Raw genomic sequence first — 16,917 nt, forward strand, 5'->3', positions numbered from 1 at the left:
TAAGGGAGAGAAAATGCATTTTCTAAGGGGACTGTAAGTTTTTATTGGAATGTGTGTTGAGAGAGATGAGATTGTGGGGCACATCTGTTTTCTCCACAGTGCTTTCCATAGCTGCCACAAATAGTGGGGCGCGTCTGTTTTCTCCACAGTGCTTTCCATGGCTGCCACAAATCTTCCTCCCTATCTTGGGTTAATTGTCCAGGCCAGAGTAGAATAGATGACTTACCTTACTTTCTCTGTTTCTTTTTCTCCTTGTTCTTTTTTCCTTTCAGGATCTTTCCTGTGGAGTGAAGAAGAGGAGTGTGTGACAGAGGATAATATAATTCTATATCAGGGAAGGCAGGGGAACAAATAGGAGTATTTGGTTGACTAAGATAAAATGATCATTGGGAGTTTGACCTTCAGGGATTACTGCTTCTCTAAGGCAGGTGGTAAAGGGAAGTGATGATAGCAACACTGTTTCTGCTTGAATATTCCTTTCTCCTAATGCTTGGTGCTCTGAGAAGTGAAAATTGCATCCTTAGCCCTCCAGATGATACTGGCAGCCAGCAAAAGAGAAATCTAGGCAGGTTTAATAGGGTGAGCTAGGATTATGAGATGAGAAGAAATCCATTGTTCAGCTAGGGCAGTGTATACAGTTGGTCCTCTTTGCTTCAAGCTTCTTTAGAAGGACAGGGTGAAGGAAATTCTTACCCTTTGATGGCCAAGGTTTCCACTCCATTTGAATATAACAATGCACATCTGTCAAAGCTGTAAATGAAATGAGCCTTGCAGTCTTATCGTAAAAAGGAAAAAGAAAGGGAAAAAAGGGTTAACCCAGGATGGAAAGGATCTGATGTCCTAGCTTACCCAGCAATGCACAGGCAAGCCTGCTTACAGACCTCTGTCCATGCGCTATGTCTCTGCCATAAGGACATGCCATCTCTTGGGAGAAGAGACCACTTCCTAATCTGCTTTCATTCAGAAGCAGGCGGGCTGTAAAGCGTCAGGTAGACTGTGACATACATACACAATCTCTTACATACATCCTCTCGCTCTTTGAACACTCATAGGTATGTGCTGTCATGTGCACACATACACGGTAATTTATGATATCTAGCCAACTTTTCACCTTGTGGCTGTTTTGATAAGATCTTTGAAAAGGAGTAAACAGGGTCACTGCTACCACATAGAGGCTGAGAGAACTGATAGTGGCTGGGAACCATCACCCAAATGCTGAGTAAAGCAGCTCTAAAAGCAAATTCTCTGTCTCAGGAACTGAAGATGAGAGCCATAGGACCCCTTAGAAACTCTGACCCTTGTGGGGAGGAGGAAAGCTGCGAAGGGCATGGCTGTGCTGTGTTGGGCATGTTGGGAGGGGCTGGAAGTGGAAGCATATGCTGTTGCTGAGATTCTGGACTATCTTGTTGCCTAAAAGCAGGCAGGGACAGATTGGGTCTAATTTACAATGGAGGCGGCTCAGCACAGACCTGAGATGGTGCAAAGGTGGTTTGAATAGGTGTGCTCCATGCCTGCTCTGCCCTGGCCCTGCCCCCACTCCATCCCTTTCCCCAAAGTCCTACCCCCTCCCTGCCGCTTCCGACCCCCACCTCTTTCTACCTCAACCCTGCCTTGTCTCTTCCCAACTTGTTCCACCTCCTCCCCAAAGTGCACTCTCCCCTTGCATGGCTTCTTCCTGCCCCCACTTCTCCCCAACACCTCCTACATGCCACTGAACAGCTGATCACTGGCAGGCAGGAGCCTCAGGGGGGAAGGGACAAGAGGAAGGAGCTGATCAGCGGAGCCACTGGTAGCATCCACTATTTTTTCCCATGGGTGCTGGAATACCCATTGAATCAGCACCCATGCATTTAAAGCTTCCTTAATCCCTGCCTTCTGGACTGAGAATTCTGTACTGTGTCCCTTAAAGGACTCACTCAAACCTCTAAACATTATGTGGTTCATTCCCTGCAACTTAGGCCACAGCAGTATTATGCTAAGTTCAGCCATTTTACTTGGCATGTGGGGTTTAAATGACCCTTCATTTCTTTTTCAATGTGGCTGTGTCATGTGCCTTGGCCAACATTTTTTTGAAAAGTGTGCCTAAAGCTTTTTTGGAGGTGCTAGGTTCTAGCAATGTATTTAGGTACCAAAATATTGATTTAAGAACACAACTTTAGGTACCTGTTTTTGAAAATCTTGTCCCTGGAGTTTCACTTTGAGTTTCAGATATTAACCATCCCCAAAACACAAAGTGAAATGCCTATATTTGTTTTGGGGATTTAAAAAAAACATTTTAGTATAGTTTGCTGTCTCTTTACAACCCCCAAACTCAGCCTAGGTTCACTCAAAACTCAGCCTAGGTTCACGCAAATCTCAGCCTAAGTTCACCAAGAGGATTATGAACATTAGCTCCTGAATCTAGCCTGAGGGTCAGGTTTTTATTTGGGTGAATCTAGTTCTTGCCCAACTGCTGCTGTTGTGTTTGGAATGCTGGGGGCAATATGTTTTTATCTAAGTCTGTAGCACTCTAGCCCATCGGTCTGTTCCAAAGCAGCTTTTAAACCTCTTTGATGGCTTTGCAGATAAGAAACAACAGGATTCTGGGCCAAACCAAAAGCTTACGCTGATGACAGAAGATTATCTGGGCATGGATTGTCATTGGGAGCCCTAAACAGTAATATTCTCTCCCTCCAAAACGTAATAATGAATAGGAGGCACCTTTTATTTCTTGGAGTCCTAAGCAATTGCTTAGTCTGCTTATGCCTCACGCTGGCTCTGGAAAAAGGCATCCGCACAACATCCTTGTTCATGCAAGAGAATGCAATGAATTTGCCATCCGATTGATTGCTGTTTTTTCCCGAGCAAGATGAGTAAGCAACCTACCCTTAACTTCTGCCTCCACATTAGTTTGGAAGGGATCACAATACCCTTTGGCCTCATATCCCTGCTAGTGTGCCATTCCATCTGTGTATAGGACTGAGCCATATTCTCCCTCTTGCTCAATGACCATTACTTCCACATCAGTCACCACTTTTCTCCCTGTCCCAAATGGTAGTCAATGAGAATTTTAATGCTCACCAAAGTCAGTGGGTATCCCTCCACGGATTTCAGCTGTTTTTTTAATCAGGCCCAGGCTGAGCATCAGTTTTTCTTTTTTAGAGCCCTTGTGTCTTGATCAGGACTGGGGGGAGAAGGCTAAATGAAATGAAGGGAAGATCCTCACATAGCTCTGTAGTGATCCTGCTAATTATTTGGGGAGTTCCTTCCATTCAGAGGAGCTGCAACGGGTCATCCTCAGCCAAAAGAATGAAGCCGAAAGATATGTAGGTGCACAAGGCACTTAGGGGCATCTCTCCTCTCCTGGCCTCGGGGAAAAACATCCGCTTTGGATAGTACTCCCCTCTTTTTTTGAGAGGGTGGCTCATGGAGGTGTTTCAGCCTGTTTCTTGTGAAGCAGTGTTAAGTATTGCTTTCTGGTCTTGCATCTTTCTCCTGGCTCTGTGTCGGAGCCCTCTCCTCCTAACCGTTTTGCTATAGTTGAATGGAAATGCTCCTAGTCCTCTAGGTGGCAGTAAAATTTCAAGGATAGCCAGTTTGCTCTGCACCTTTCCCTCCATCCTGTTCTGCTTGCAAAATCATTATAGTGGGGAGAGGAATAAAACAACTGGCAAAAAATTAAAAAGTGAGATGGCAGGAGAAACGATAAGAAAGGGCACACATGCTCCAGAGACACACAGAGAAATATTATGGAGCTGCACTTATTTTCATGAGACATTTAGCATTGGGCTTGACTCTTGTGTCTTAGGTTATGTGCAAACAGTTTGATTCAATATCAGCATATGGAGATGGAGACAGAGATGAAAGGAGGGAAGAGAGATTCCCCCCCCCCAAAAAAAATCACACCACTACATTAAATAAGAAGCATTGAGCTGTTAGCATTGTTTGTCCAGACAATCTAGAAATCCCTGAGAGTATGTTTACACTGCAGGAGTTTTCCAGGATACCTCCCGGAAAAACTCTGCCACGTCCAGGGAATGCGTTTGCTCTTCCACTGCGGGGGTTTTCCAAGATACCTCCCGGAAAAACTCCACCACGTCCAGGGAATGCGTTTACTCTTTCCGAAGCCCTGTAATCCTCATTCCATGAGGAGGAAGGGATCTTCCGATAGGGGGATTTCCTGAAATTTGGCCTAGTGCAGACAGGCCAAATTTTGGAAAAGCCTCTTCTGAAAAAAAAAAATCGGAAAAAGCTGTAGTGTAGATCTAGCCGGAATGGATAACTGCAAACTGGCAATTCTTGATTTGAATGGGATTTTGTTTGATTCATGGAGCTTCACTCATCAGGAGTGTTCCTTATTTGCTGCTTTTAGTCCGTATTGACATCTGAGAGAAACAGAAGAAAGGAAGGCTGGTTTGCTTCCAAGAACATGGAAGTGCTCCACCAGGTTCGTAGCGTCTCACTGCAGAAGGCACTGTAGACAGTGGTTGTAGGTTAAGAGTGCTGCACATGGGGGAAATTCATAATTACTCTTATTCCACTATCTCTGCCAGCTGCTATTGCAGTAATAATTTTGGTGACAGTCTGACTATTACTTCCAGTTCAGTTCCGCCTTTCCCAATAGGAGGTGCTACATGGAATGGAAAATTGTGTGGCTTTTCCTGTCTGAGTTTCTCCCAGCTGGCATGCTATAAACCTGTTGGTAGAGTGCTAGCAATGGGAGCTCATGGCTACTCCGGTCCCAGACAGTATCAGTGACAGGTGCAGATGCCATGGTGTGGAGGAGGTGGAGCTCCCATATTGGAGAATGTTCAGTATGTTAAACCTCTGATTAAAACTGAGATTTGAATGAATTAATTTAAACCAGGTAAGTGATGTGCAGTTCTGTATATACATAAACATAAAATGAAAGGAACAGATTCAGTCTAAATCCTTCCCCATCCTACTACTTTTAGTTACTGGCAGAAAGAGTTAGCAAGTTTACAGCATTACATCACTTATGCAGAGAGAAGGCTTGGTAGGGGAAAAGAGAGATCATAGCCAAATGATGTAAGTGCTGCACACAGATTACTATTTGGCCTTTGAAAGGTGAATAGTTTGTTTTACATAGCCCTGGTGCAAATGCTTTCAGTTGCAGATTGATTGATAAAAATAGCTGTTTTTCATCAGCTCAACGTTTGTTTCTCTGCAGTATCAATCTTCAGGAAGAAGGTACCTGTATGCTGGAATTTTGTTAGAATTCACCTGGCTGGCTGGGTTTCTTTAGGTTCTCAAGGCTCTGTAGATGGAGCACTTAGTCACAGAACTCCCCATTTTTCCTTCTTACAAATAAATGTTCCCTACCTCACATCTCTAGTGCTGAATAAACCTTAAGCCAACAGACTGAAGAGAGCATTTGGAAATAGCTGCTGTAAATGCTTGGCTGATTGTGGAATGTTTTATGAGGCTAAAGGTGACCTGGCTGTGATAGGGCCTGATCCAAAACTCAATGAAGTCAAAGGAGAGACTCAAATGAGCTTTGTATCATATCCTTAATCCCTGGACCCTGATGCTAATGTTGCAGGCAGGTGAACACTGTGCTTGTCATGGCAGAGTTTGTTTAATTTCCTGGAGATGTCTATTATGATGACTAATGTTTTTTTTAAAATAATTACTATTCAGGTCTTTTCATGCACCGCTAAATCTCTGTCCAGCTTGCTGTGATAGTGATCACCCAGGGACGCATTGTAATATATATGCATGCAAAATGTGCACTTGTGCTTACCAAAGGGATAACTGTGCAGTCAACTCAGTTTCACCTTGTATATTGGTAATTGTGAGTGCAATTACCCATTCCAGGGCATGCTGTCCACTGAGAATGCAAAGTGTGGAAAGAAATGGAGGCTACATGATAGCACCATCTCTCTTCCCACATCCCTGGTATCCCTGACATATTTGTCCCCATAACACATCGGAGTATGGTTCTGCACAAACAAGGATGTGGCAAGCCAGGAAGTGGGAGAGGCGTTGGGGAAATAGGCTCTTCAAGTGGTATCTCTTCCAAGGCAGTAGTGCTTGCATTATAGTTGGCATTAATAGTTATTGCTATCCTGGAAATAAACAACTACAGGTTCAACCTTTCTAGTCCAGCACCCTCAGGACCTGACTGGTGCTGAACCAGAGAATTTGCTGAACCATGGGAGGTCAGTATTGTCTAGCGGCTTTACCAACACTTCCATTATTTACTGGGCTCTTCGAAGACATTTAGGTGTAAATTAGAGCTAAATAACAGCATTGAACACCGAGAGCCAGGACTGGGGGGCTGTAAACAAATTTTATGGGACTGTGGGAAACTTGGCCACATACATGATAAGTGATCGTCCAACTAACTAAAACCATGTTGGACCACGGATGTTGCCGGACCAGAAAGTGCCAGACTACAGAAGCTCAGCCTGCGTAGGCATTGTCTTTCTGTCTGTTTTTGGTATATGTCAATTCTATTAAAAATGGTGGTATTCTGTTGGGTTGGCACTTAGAAATTTTACCCCAATATGTATCCCTCGGAAAAGCTGCAGTAACATCCCTCTCCAGGTGGAAATCAAGGACCAAATTATATGAATTTCCCAGAATTCACTAGCTTTTTTCACCTTTTGGATAGCCAGCAAGTGACAGAAATGTAGGACCAAGCCCCTATTGCAGAGGGGAAATAGGGAGGAGTGGAAATAGCAAGATCTCCGGGTCAGAGTTCTGTAATTCCTGTGTAATCCATACACCTGGGTGTAGTGAACTGTCCCAGCTAGTGGCACTAAGACCAGTAACAGAGAAAATAATGAGTCTGCTTTACATCCTTAGCTGTGAGCCAGATGGCTGTTAGCGCAAGCAGGAGAGGCTCAGGCACTAAACACCAGAAGGCCTAGGTTTGATTCTGCATACAGATGACAAGGGTCTGTCGGTGTTAAACCTGCATTCATAAGAACTGGCTTCCCATTGCTTCTATTGTATTTGTGTAATGTTTTCTTGTTACTATTTGGGTGTATCTGCACAATAGCGTTATTTCAGAACATCATTTATTCTGAATAGTGCACGTCTACACAGCAAGCAAAATTCAAAATAACAAGCTTCTTACTCCGATTTCTGTACACCTCATTGTATGAGGAGTAAGAGAGGTTGGAGGAAGAGTGCTCTATTTCTAAATAAGTGCTGTGTAGATGTACTCAAATTCGAAATAAGTTATTTCAACGTAAGCTACGCAATTAGCATAGCTCAAGTTGCATAGCTTATTTCGAGTTTTGTCCTGCTGTGTAGCTGTACCTTTATGTCTAGCTACTTTGACCTCATTTTGTGCCATGGACTTTCTAATTTTGTCCCTATGTACTTGTTATTTGATGCAGTTTCCACTTTTTGTAGGACTCTTTTTTGACTTTTAGATACTTGAGGCTCTCCTGGTTAAGACAGGTGGACTCTTGCCATATTTCATGTCTTTCCCATGCAATAGGGTAGTTTGGTCCTGTGCCCCTAATATTGTCTCTTTGAAAAACTGTCAGCAGTCTTCAACTGTTTTTTCCCTTAGTCTTGCTTCTCTAGGATCTTATCTACCAACTCCCTGAGGGTATGTCTACACTACAGAGGAAGATCGAAGCTGCTGCTGTCGATCTTCCAGGGTTCAAATTAGCGATATAGTTAAGACAGCTAATTCAAAGTGAGGGTGGTGCTCTGGTTAATGTCAGTAACCCTGATTTCACAAGGATTGTGCTTCTTTCGACTTCCTGCACTGTAGACAGTGCCAAAAGTCAAGTTAAGCTACTTCAACTTCAGCTACACAATTAACATAGCTGAAATTGCGTATCTTAATGTGACTTTGTCCCGTAGTGTAAACTCACCCTCATGAGTTTGCTAAAGTCTGCTTTTTTGAAATCCATTGTCTTTATTTGGCTGTTCTCCCTCCTAATATTCCTTATATCTGTATCTCATATATTGGTTTTCATCCATAGATCTCCAAACACTTTTCAGAGTTGCACACACAAAACCACTAGTTTATAAAAACGATAAAGTCTAGTCTTGTGCTTGCTACAGTGGTCTCCTACTGGCTATGTGTGTATGTGCTTTCTCTCTTGCTTTATTTTTTTCCTTGTGGGTGTTTTAAAGATAATAGCATATGTCTTCCCAAGAATAATCTAACAGAATGATAGGATAGTCTATCCTATTCTGTACTCTTTCTCTGCATAAGGATCTAGAAAATGACAAAATTGTTTGACTAAGAAATAAACAAGAAGGAATAAATACCTCAGACTAGATGAAACCACATCATAGCAGCAGGTGAAGTGTCAAGATAAAACAGATGAGAATTCTGGTTAAATATTTGCTTGGTTGTAACATTTTAAAAGAACAGCAGCATTGCACCTCCTGGTATCTTCCTTCCTACATCACCTAGCTTTCTATTTTTGCAGAATTTTTACAGTGTGAAATTTTTACAATATGGTCCTGTGGGGCAGTTCAAATGTTCAATCTTTTTGATGCTGTCCTCTGGGTTACCTACAGTCTTATCTGTTACGTGGCCATTATTGGAATGGCAGTGTATACCTGGCCTGTTTCACAATAGGGGACGTGGCTAAGATGTTTCAGCTGCAGTCAGAGAGTTTAACAGTAGCAGTAGGTTGAATAATTCTGATCCATACAAATGCACTGGATATGAGCATCTTCATTAGGCAATCTGATTTTCTCCTTTATTTTCTCTAATTGAGTGTAACCCTTTCTTCTCTTTTCAAAAAGTAAAAAAACAAACAAACATGTTTCATTAGGGGAGTTTCCTTCTTTCCTTTCCATCTTTCACATTCTCACCTACATATACATATATCTGGCTCTATCATCACAAATCCTTCATCCTCAGATCCCAGTTATAGAAAGAGATCATGACTTCTCCCTCGATTTCTTTATTCCTCTGAATTCAAAGCTCTATCCCCTCTATCCCCATCTGTTACTCTCTCTCACACACATTCTCTGTGCTACTTTTGTTATGTTTTTCTATTCTCCCACCCTCTATCATAAGTTGTTTTTTTGACTCCAGCTTTGATCACCATGTCAGGAATGCTGACATTCATTTAATCTTGCTAATCTGTCATGTATGTGCATTATTGTCAAATTAAACTCTGTTGGAAAAGAAACAGAACTCTTTTCATGGTAGCAGCTAGCTCTTGTGTTACCTTGGCAGCAAGAATGTGCATTTACTTTAAAGTCATCTTGTAGGAATGATTCAGGTGCTGGTCTGACCCATAATATGCTGTCAAATTGAGTCCAAATAGCCAAAACATGTCCAAAATATGTGCACAGGGCCAGAGGTGTAACGAAGGGAATAGGGAGGGAGGGAGGGGGAACGGGACAGAGGCAATTGCCCCCGGGCGCCATGCTAGAGGGGTGCCAATTTAGCTGCCTGTGAATAGTCCCTGCAACACAGCGTGGGAGAGGTAGTAAGACCTGGCTTCTTTTTACGCTGACAACCTCTGTGCAAGATCGGAGCAACCCCACCATTGCGACCCTGAATTTGGGGGATGGAGGGGTGGCAGCTGGCATTCAGGGCTGACTCTGACTTCCACCCTCTTGTGGTCTGGCTGGAGGCTGGGATGCAGCTGCAGGCCGGACAGACCCTGGAACTACAAAATCCCCAAAGGCTGCAAGGGTAGTTGCAGGCGAGGGCTGACCCCTAGAGCTAGGCCTCTCCACTCACTGGAGGGGAGTAGATGGAAACCAGGGCCGGCTCCTGGAGTCCCTTGCCCCCATGAGGATCCACTGCAAGAGCTGTCTCATACTCACCGCTGGCCAGACCCGGGAAGCTACCTCTGCCTTCCAGTGTCCTTCACCTCCCACCATCTACTCCTGCTGTGAGCCCTTCATCTCCCACCATCATTCCTGACTTCTGCACTCTCACCCCGCCCCTGAGTGCAGCCCTCCAAACACCAACCCTCTGTCCTGAATCCTCTTCCTGACACTGGAACCCAGAGCCACCCTACATGTCCCATCCCTCTGCTTAAGAACTTGAGCAAAGCCGAGGACATTGCTTGGCGTTCTACAAAGACCGGCTCCCATTCTGGCTACGCTGCAGCGGTGGCTCACAATGCAATACCACCCGGGACACGCACAGCAGTTTTAACCCCAGTCCCTTTGCAGCCCAGCCTCATCAGCCTCCTCTGGAAGCCCCAGGTCCCAAACTTCCCATGAGCCACCGTTGTGTTGCCAGGCTTAGCGCAGACACATCAGATGCACACAGCACGCTGCTCCCGCGCAGAGCTCAAGCAATTTTCCAGCTTCGGCTGCCCACGTGGGTGCGATTCATTGTCACCCAAAACTGCCAGGTCCCGCTCGCCTTGCAGGCTGCGAGCTCCCGCTTCCTGTGCGGCAAATTCGATGCTTTGGCCAGATGGGGGCAACATGGAGGATCCAAGCCAAACCCTGTTCCCCTCCCAGCACAGATTGGAATGTGTAAAGTCCCACAGCTAGTAACAAATCATGGGGGGGGGCGCAAATTTTGCCTTTGCCCCCAGATGCATAACACCCTCGCTGCACCTCTGCACAGGGCTAACCCCAGCCTTGCTACTCCATCCTATATATATTGGGAGAGAAATGAAGTACAGTATTTTGCATTAATTAATTTGTATGCTATGTTTTTATTTTTGATCATAGGTGATGGAGGGTAAGATCTTCAGCTCAAATACACTGGGATAGCTCTGCTAATATAAGGAAAGCTCTCCTAATGTACACCAGCTGAGGACATGACTAGCTGACCATACTTCATACCTCAACACTGTTAGAATATTTTGCCTTTCAGTCTGTGGTTGTGTATACACTCATTCCCCAGAACCCTATGTTGCTGTTATGGAGTTGTGTTATATCATAGTTAAGTGTAGCCAAAGTTTAAGCAGATATATTTCAAGAATTCTTAATTAATGTATCCACATTGCTCTTGTTAAAATACTATCTTCTGTGACTTACTGATAGTGCTTTGACATCATCCCCTGCTAGGGAAATCTGGGGCTGTACATTCAATGAGGTCTTCTGCAGCAATTATTTCTTCATTTATCCCTCTAGCAACCCTGCCTGGACAGCTCTCTAAGCAGCCAGCACTCCTTCACCATTCCTTACAGTGACTCCTGGTGGGACTGGGAAACTACTTTCTGACCATGGACATTATTATTTGGATATTTCCAACACTGACACCTGGTTTAAGATCCTGAGACTGAAGTGGGTGTGCACTTCCCCACACACTACAGAAACTCTTGCTAAGGGCTGAAGTAGCTATGTGCAGCCTCACAACCAGCTCAGCATGGTGGTACTAATCATAAAATCACTCTGGCTGGGAAGGTTTGCTCCTGAAATTGCCTTCTGAACTCCCTTCTTGTCACCCCTCTTATGTTCTTACTGAGAGAAGTTGGCATTGGAATATCTCAGCTCCCTCATATCCAACACGCCAGCACCATTTTCTAGGGTGGCACTGAACCCTGTCTGCAGCCTTTTCATCACACAAAAGATGGACTGATCTTTGTTGTTTTCTTCCAGGCCACCTGTCTCTTCAGAAGATCAAGGTAAGATCCTGTTTTATTGATATTGATGAAGGATTAAAAATGTAACAGAGGACCATTTAGGAAACTAAGGTTTTGGTATTTCCTGTGATGGAGAAAAATAGCTTTGTAAAAATAGCAACTTTGATGTTGTTCATATTTAGATGGCCTGTAACTTCAAATTCATATCAGTTAAAGTTCAATTTAGTAAAAGTCGAATCTGTGTTTAGATCTTTACCCTCAATTCTGCAAAATGATTTTTTTCAACTAAACTTGAGACTCTGAAAGCAGTGTGATTCATGTACCTCATCACAGCTGGGGCTTGGCCTATGGGAAGGAATGTACATGTTCAAGAGTTTGTACGGGTTAGCTGAGATTCAGCTAAACTGTGATGACTGTTAGGGGAGAAACTTAAGAAACAAAAACTGGTCTGGTAGAACTTTATAGACTAGCAAAACATGTTGATAGTATCATGAGCTTTCGTGGGCACAGCCCACTTCTTCAGATGACCGGAGTTTTGAGTTTAGGATGTGCAGACCCAAAATAAATAGGGGAGAAAGGAGAAGGGGGAAGGAAAAAAAGGGTAGTGTTGGGAACAAGGAGAAGAGGTTATGAAAAAATCAAAGAGAAAAACAGGAAGGCAGAGGCAGTGTGCACTAAAAGATGAAGAGAATGTGTACATCTGGTTTTGGCTTTCAAGCTAGTTTGAACTACTACTAAAACCAGTCTGGCGGTCTTGTACATTTGTTCTGTCAGAACACCTATGTTTTTTAGTACAATTTGTGGTTTCCACATGTAAAAATCCAAGGATAATTGCAGATGAAAATACATTCATTGACAGGACTGGACTAAAATGGGATGTTTCAGGTCAGAAATGAAGTGCATGGGCAGAGCAGCATGGGAGATCAGGAATGGAAGACAAGGAAGGCCAGAACAGGGTCAATCAAGAGGGAGACTTTAGGAATGGAATGGAACACACGGGTGTGATACTGGTCAGGGGTGAAGCACATAAAGAAGAAGTCACATGGAGTCTCAGGGATGGAATAAAAAAAGCTAGGCTAGGAATTAAGTTCATAGGTAGCTTGTGGGGGTAACAAGAATATTTTCAACTAACACAGAAGACTGGCTTCTAGACAGTGCTGCCTGAAAAAGAATTGTAATATTTACTAGTTAAATTAATTGTTTGGAGACTCATTCTCAGATACACAAGGGCTCCTTTATACAGCTCTGACAGTGAAAAGGGGCCTTGAAGTGGGAATAAATTACCAGTGCCAGATTTATAAAAAGTAGAAATATCTTAATGTTCATAAGAATCTGACTGTGTGTGTTTTAGTTCTACGTAAGCCATTATTAAACAATAGGGAAATGGACTGTCTGTGTCTCTATTTAGAAAGTGTAAAAGAGCTGCTGAATGTCAGTCATTTTCCACATTTTTATGGCATTCTAACAGAATTAATGTTTATTATTTCACATTGCATTACATTATGATTTTCAGGCACAACATCATGAATGCAACTGCACCCACAAAAGCACTATGTAATTTCATGTTTTTTAGTATCTTGCTCAAACAGAGCGTAATCTCTTCTGGTTTATCCTGAAAACATTTGGCAGATAAAGTAATCACAGGGGCAGCATCATTTGCTGAATTATCTCTAAAGATTTATACCCAGTCTTGAGCCATAAATGTAGTGTTTGGTAGTTTTCTCTGGCTGCCAGTGCATATATTTCATAAGATAACCATGCCATTTCCCACAGTGCAGGGCAAGTCTTAGTCACGATTCAGCAAAGGCCCAGGCCAGGAGTTATAAGGAGTGTCGCCAGTCAAGGCTCAGAGCAGCAAGAGAGCAGTGGGAAGGTTGGGTTTGAGAGGCGTTGACTAAGTGTTGTGGAAGCCTACAACTGTTATTAACAAGAGGTTTGGGTTGCCAACCTTCCCAATTCTGCCAGGAGTCTCCCAGTATCGTGCTACTGAAGCCAAACTGGGAGATATTAGGCTCTGAAAGTCTGGGGGTGCAGCAGGGTTAAGGCAGGATCCCTGCCTCCCTGGCCTTATGCTACTCCTGGCAGCAGCTGGCATGTCCCCGTGGCCTCTTGGGGAAGTGCAGGCAGTACCATGTGTAGCCCATGTGCACAAGTGCCACCCCTGCATCTCCCATTGGCAGCCATTAAAAGTCTCCTTCATCCTCTTAAAATGATATTTCCCAATGAAGAAAGTACCTCCTCTTCCCTTCCCCACCATTCAAGCTGGGCGTATTGGAGCTTTGTGAAATTTTAACACAATTCCCCTACCCCCAACCCTCAGGAGAAATGTTAAATTTGAATATGGTGTTCTGGGATCTGCTCTTGAACTACTTGTCAGCGGATAAGCTCGTCACTGATTAATTGCACCTGCTTAGAGATTTTCTGTGCATTTATTTTATTTAATGGAGCAACAGACTTTGAATGGTCTATTTCTTTATGATCTTCTAAACTTTAATCTCTAATTCTTCTTCCATCTTAACTCACTCCTTTCTCCTTTCACTGTTTTTATTGTTTCCTTCTTCCCAGAAATACCTTCCACCTGTGCCTATGTCATCAGAGTACAAGGGTTCATTTTGATCAGGATCCTTAAACACTCCAAAAATAAAAAACAAACAAACCCTGCTTTGAAAAGGAGCACTAAAGCCCTCACACTGTTAACTAATTTGTGGCTGCCTATCACACCATGGTCTTTGCAAGGTTCTGCATGATGGAAGCGGAATGTCTATTTAAATTTCTCATCACAAAACGATGGAGTACGTCTAGCTTATCAGCATCCTACTTGGAGCACAACAGAATTTTTATGCTCTGTTGCCTCTTTGGAGAAGATGCTGAATGCCCTGGGGACACTCTTAACTCCCTGTACAATTCTGTATCTAATACTGGAGGGATCCCAAGTGGAATAAGAGAGATGATGTAACTTTGTAAAAGCCGTAAATTCAGAGCCAAGATTGCCCTTCAGCCCATTGTGGCTAAGCATTGCAGCATAATAGTAGGTGAGAATATTCACTACTGTGAGATTCCAGTGACTGTTGAAGAGTCCCTTAAATCTGTATTCTCTGGCCTTTATGATTTTATTCCATATACCAGGAGAGATATTTTCACTAGAGTGGAATTCCAGGATTTAGCTGAGTGACTCTCTTTCTTAACAGCTAGCACTCAGTTATATGCCTATTCACCATATTGAAAATACACCTCTTAATATTTTGAGTTGCACAGTGGGGCTGGAGCAATTTCAGAAATGAGTTAGCTGGAAAGGTATCCTACCAATGACATAAAGTATGGGTCCAATTTTAAAAGTAAGGGACCAAATTTTAATTTCTCCTGTTTGCATAATCCTACCTCTCACTAACTGCTTATCACTTTCTAGTATTTCACAACTGTCCTTGTGATGAGATTGCTTCTTGGCTGTTCATGAGATGAGGTGCTGTCTCTGCTGTGATCCATCTCCTCTTTTCACTTCATATTTTGCTCCTGATCTTTTCTTTCCCTCTTTAATTTCCATTCTTATTTTTTTCTCCCTACTATTTTCCTTCGTACCTAATATTTTCTCCTCTCATCTCCTTACCTTCATTTCCTTTATCTATCCTTTCCATTGGTAATCTATTCCAGGGTTTCTCAACAATATTCCCTCTAATTTTTTACCATCTGTGTGCAGAATAAATTTTGGTATGTGCACCAAGGCATATGTGGAAGTGCTCCACCAGTACAAACACATCCTGGCTGTGTTGCTGTGGGCACTCTGTTAATCAGCTGGGAGGGGCTTAGGACAACAGGCTAAGTATGGAAACCCTAGAATATAGGCAAAATTTGACTTCTATTGGGGATGAGGAATGAGGGCTGGTGGGGCTCTGGCCAGCTCTGTGCAGTGGGGTTCAGTAAGGGAGTGCTGCCTGCATCCTCTGACTCACCTCATCAGCCAACCATGTACCGGAAGCTGTATGTCAGTGATTATGCTTTGGGGGCTCTGTTGGGCCCAAAGCCACCCGATAGCTCTGACCAGCTAAGTAAGTAATCCAAGGGAACTGGGAGCTGAGGAGAAACCACATCCCAACCATATCACTAGCAGCAGATGGTTGAATGTCATGGCTGCCTACTGCATGGCACCACCAGCCAGAGGACCAGCTGCCCCACACTGCCTGGCTCTAGCTTCCCGCTTAGGACCTGCCCATAGGGTGGCACGTGAAGGGGGCTGAGGGAGAGGAGGAAGTGTAGGAGTGGCTCTACTCCTGGGACTGCCCCACTCTGAGTAAGGCTCTGTAGTTTCAGGGGGCAACTCTCTCATGCCCCCATAACTCTGCCTATGGGCTTAAACTTTCTTCCTTTGTTGGGGTTTCAGCTCCACACTGCTCCTGGCTGCAGAGGAGCTCAAGTTTTCAGCCCCATGGCACTCTCTGCTTCAGCCCTGAGGGGAGTGCTGGGGTTTAGGGTACTGGGTTTCATTGGTGGGGCTGTGCAGCCCCCCTGAAAGAGCTCACAGGCCCCAAGGAGGCCACAGACCCCCAGTTGAGAGCCACTATTCTATTCTATTTTATTACCATCCTCCTCAGTTTGGTATCTCAGTGTCTTTTTCCTCCATCTTCAATCCCCACATTAAATGATTCTAGCATGAGTTGCAAGCCGAAGTTGTGGGGTCTGTGCCATTACAGAAGGGCTACCAGCATCTGCTACTGCATGCTTGTAGTACTTCTGAACACCTGGTTTCTGAATCCCCCTGGAGCTTAGGTGTCTGGGTACCTAGAGTGAGGTGCTGTGCTCATGCCCATGGCCATCTAGGGAACTTTAGCTGCAAACATGTAGGCACTGAGTGAGTTTAGGTGCCTACAAGGTTCTTCAGGCACCTGGTATATCACAGCTGTCCCAAACCTGGGGCCTAGGCATATAGGCAATTGGGGGGGGGGGGAGGGGAAATGGGTCATGTGCCATGAGTGAGGGGTAAAGGGCTGGCCAGCAGCTGGCAAAGGAATTAGCAGGGGGAGGTCTGGTGCCTGTAGCAGGTGTCTGCCCCCTCAGTTCAACAGCAGCAGTGCTCTTCTGGCCATGTCGCTTCACACTTACCTGTGGGAAGTGGTGTAACCTGGCCAGGGAGCATAGTGAGCTGCTCTGCTTGCCTCATGACTGTTGGTGAGTGGTGGTGGGGAGACGGATCCCCACTGCAAGTGCCAGCCCCCAACATTGCTCAGGGGAGGGGGAATAGGTGGGGCAGGGACGGAGCAGAGGTAGGGAGATGGTGGAGCACGGGCAGGGAGGAACAGAGCAGGGGCAAGGAGAGACAGGGCCTAGGGCAGAGGGGGTTGTCCTGGCTCTTCCCTGGGCTGCAAGAGTCACCTGACCAGTGGCCTCTCTTTCCCCCTTCACCAGTTACCTCTGCTTAGGCCCCTAAAACAGGGAC

At 44.4% G+C, this 16,917-nt stretch overlaps 1 protein-coding gene across 11 annotated transcripts in view; it reads left to right on the forward strand.

Moving 5' to 3' along the window:
* Nucleotides 1-16,917, forward strand: part of DGKI (diacylglycerol kinase iota) — a 319,613-nt gene that overhangs the window by 270,554 nt on the left and 32,142 nt on the right. For all 11 annotated transcript variants that reach the window (XM_075940098.1, XM_075940048.1, XM_075940058.1 and 8 more), the window contains one exon: nucleotides 11,506-11,531. In XM_075940098.1, coding sequence (XP_075796213.1) covers nucleotides 11,506-11,531 — 26 coding nt within the window. The remainder of the gene's footprint in view (nucleotides 1-11,505; nucleotides 11,532-16,917) is intronic.

Source organism: Pelodiscus sinensis, chromosome 1, assembly GCF_049634645.1.
Source record: "Pelodiscus sinensis isolate JC-2024 chromosome 1, ASM4963464v1, whole genome shotgun sequence".
Classification (NCBI taxonomy): domain Eukaryota; kingdom Metazoa; phylum Chordata; order Testudines; family Trionychidae; genus Pelodiscus; species Pelodiscus sinensis.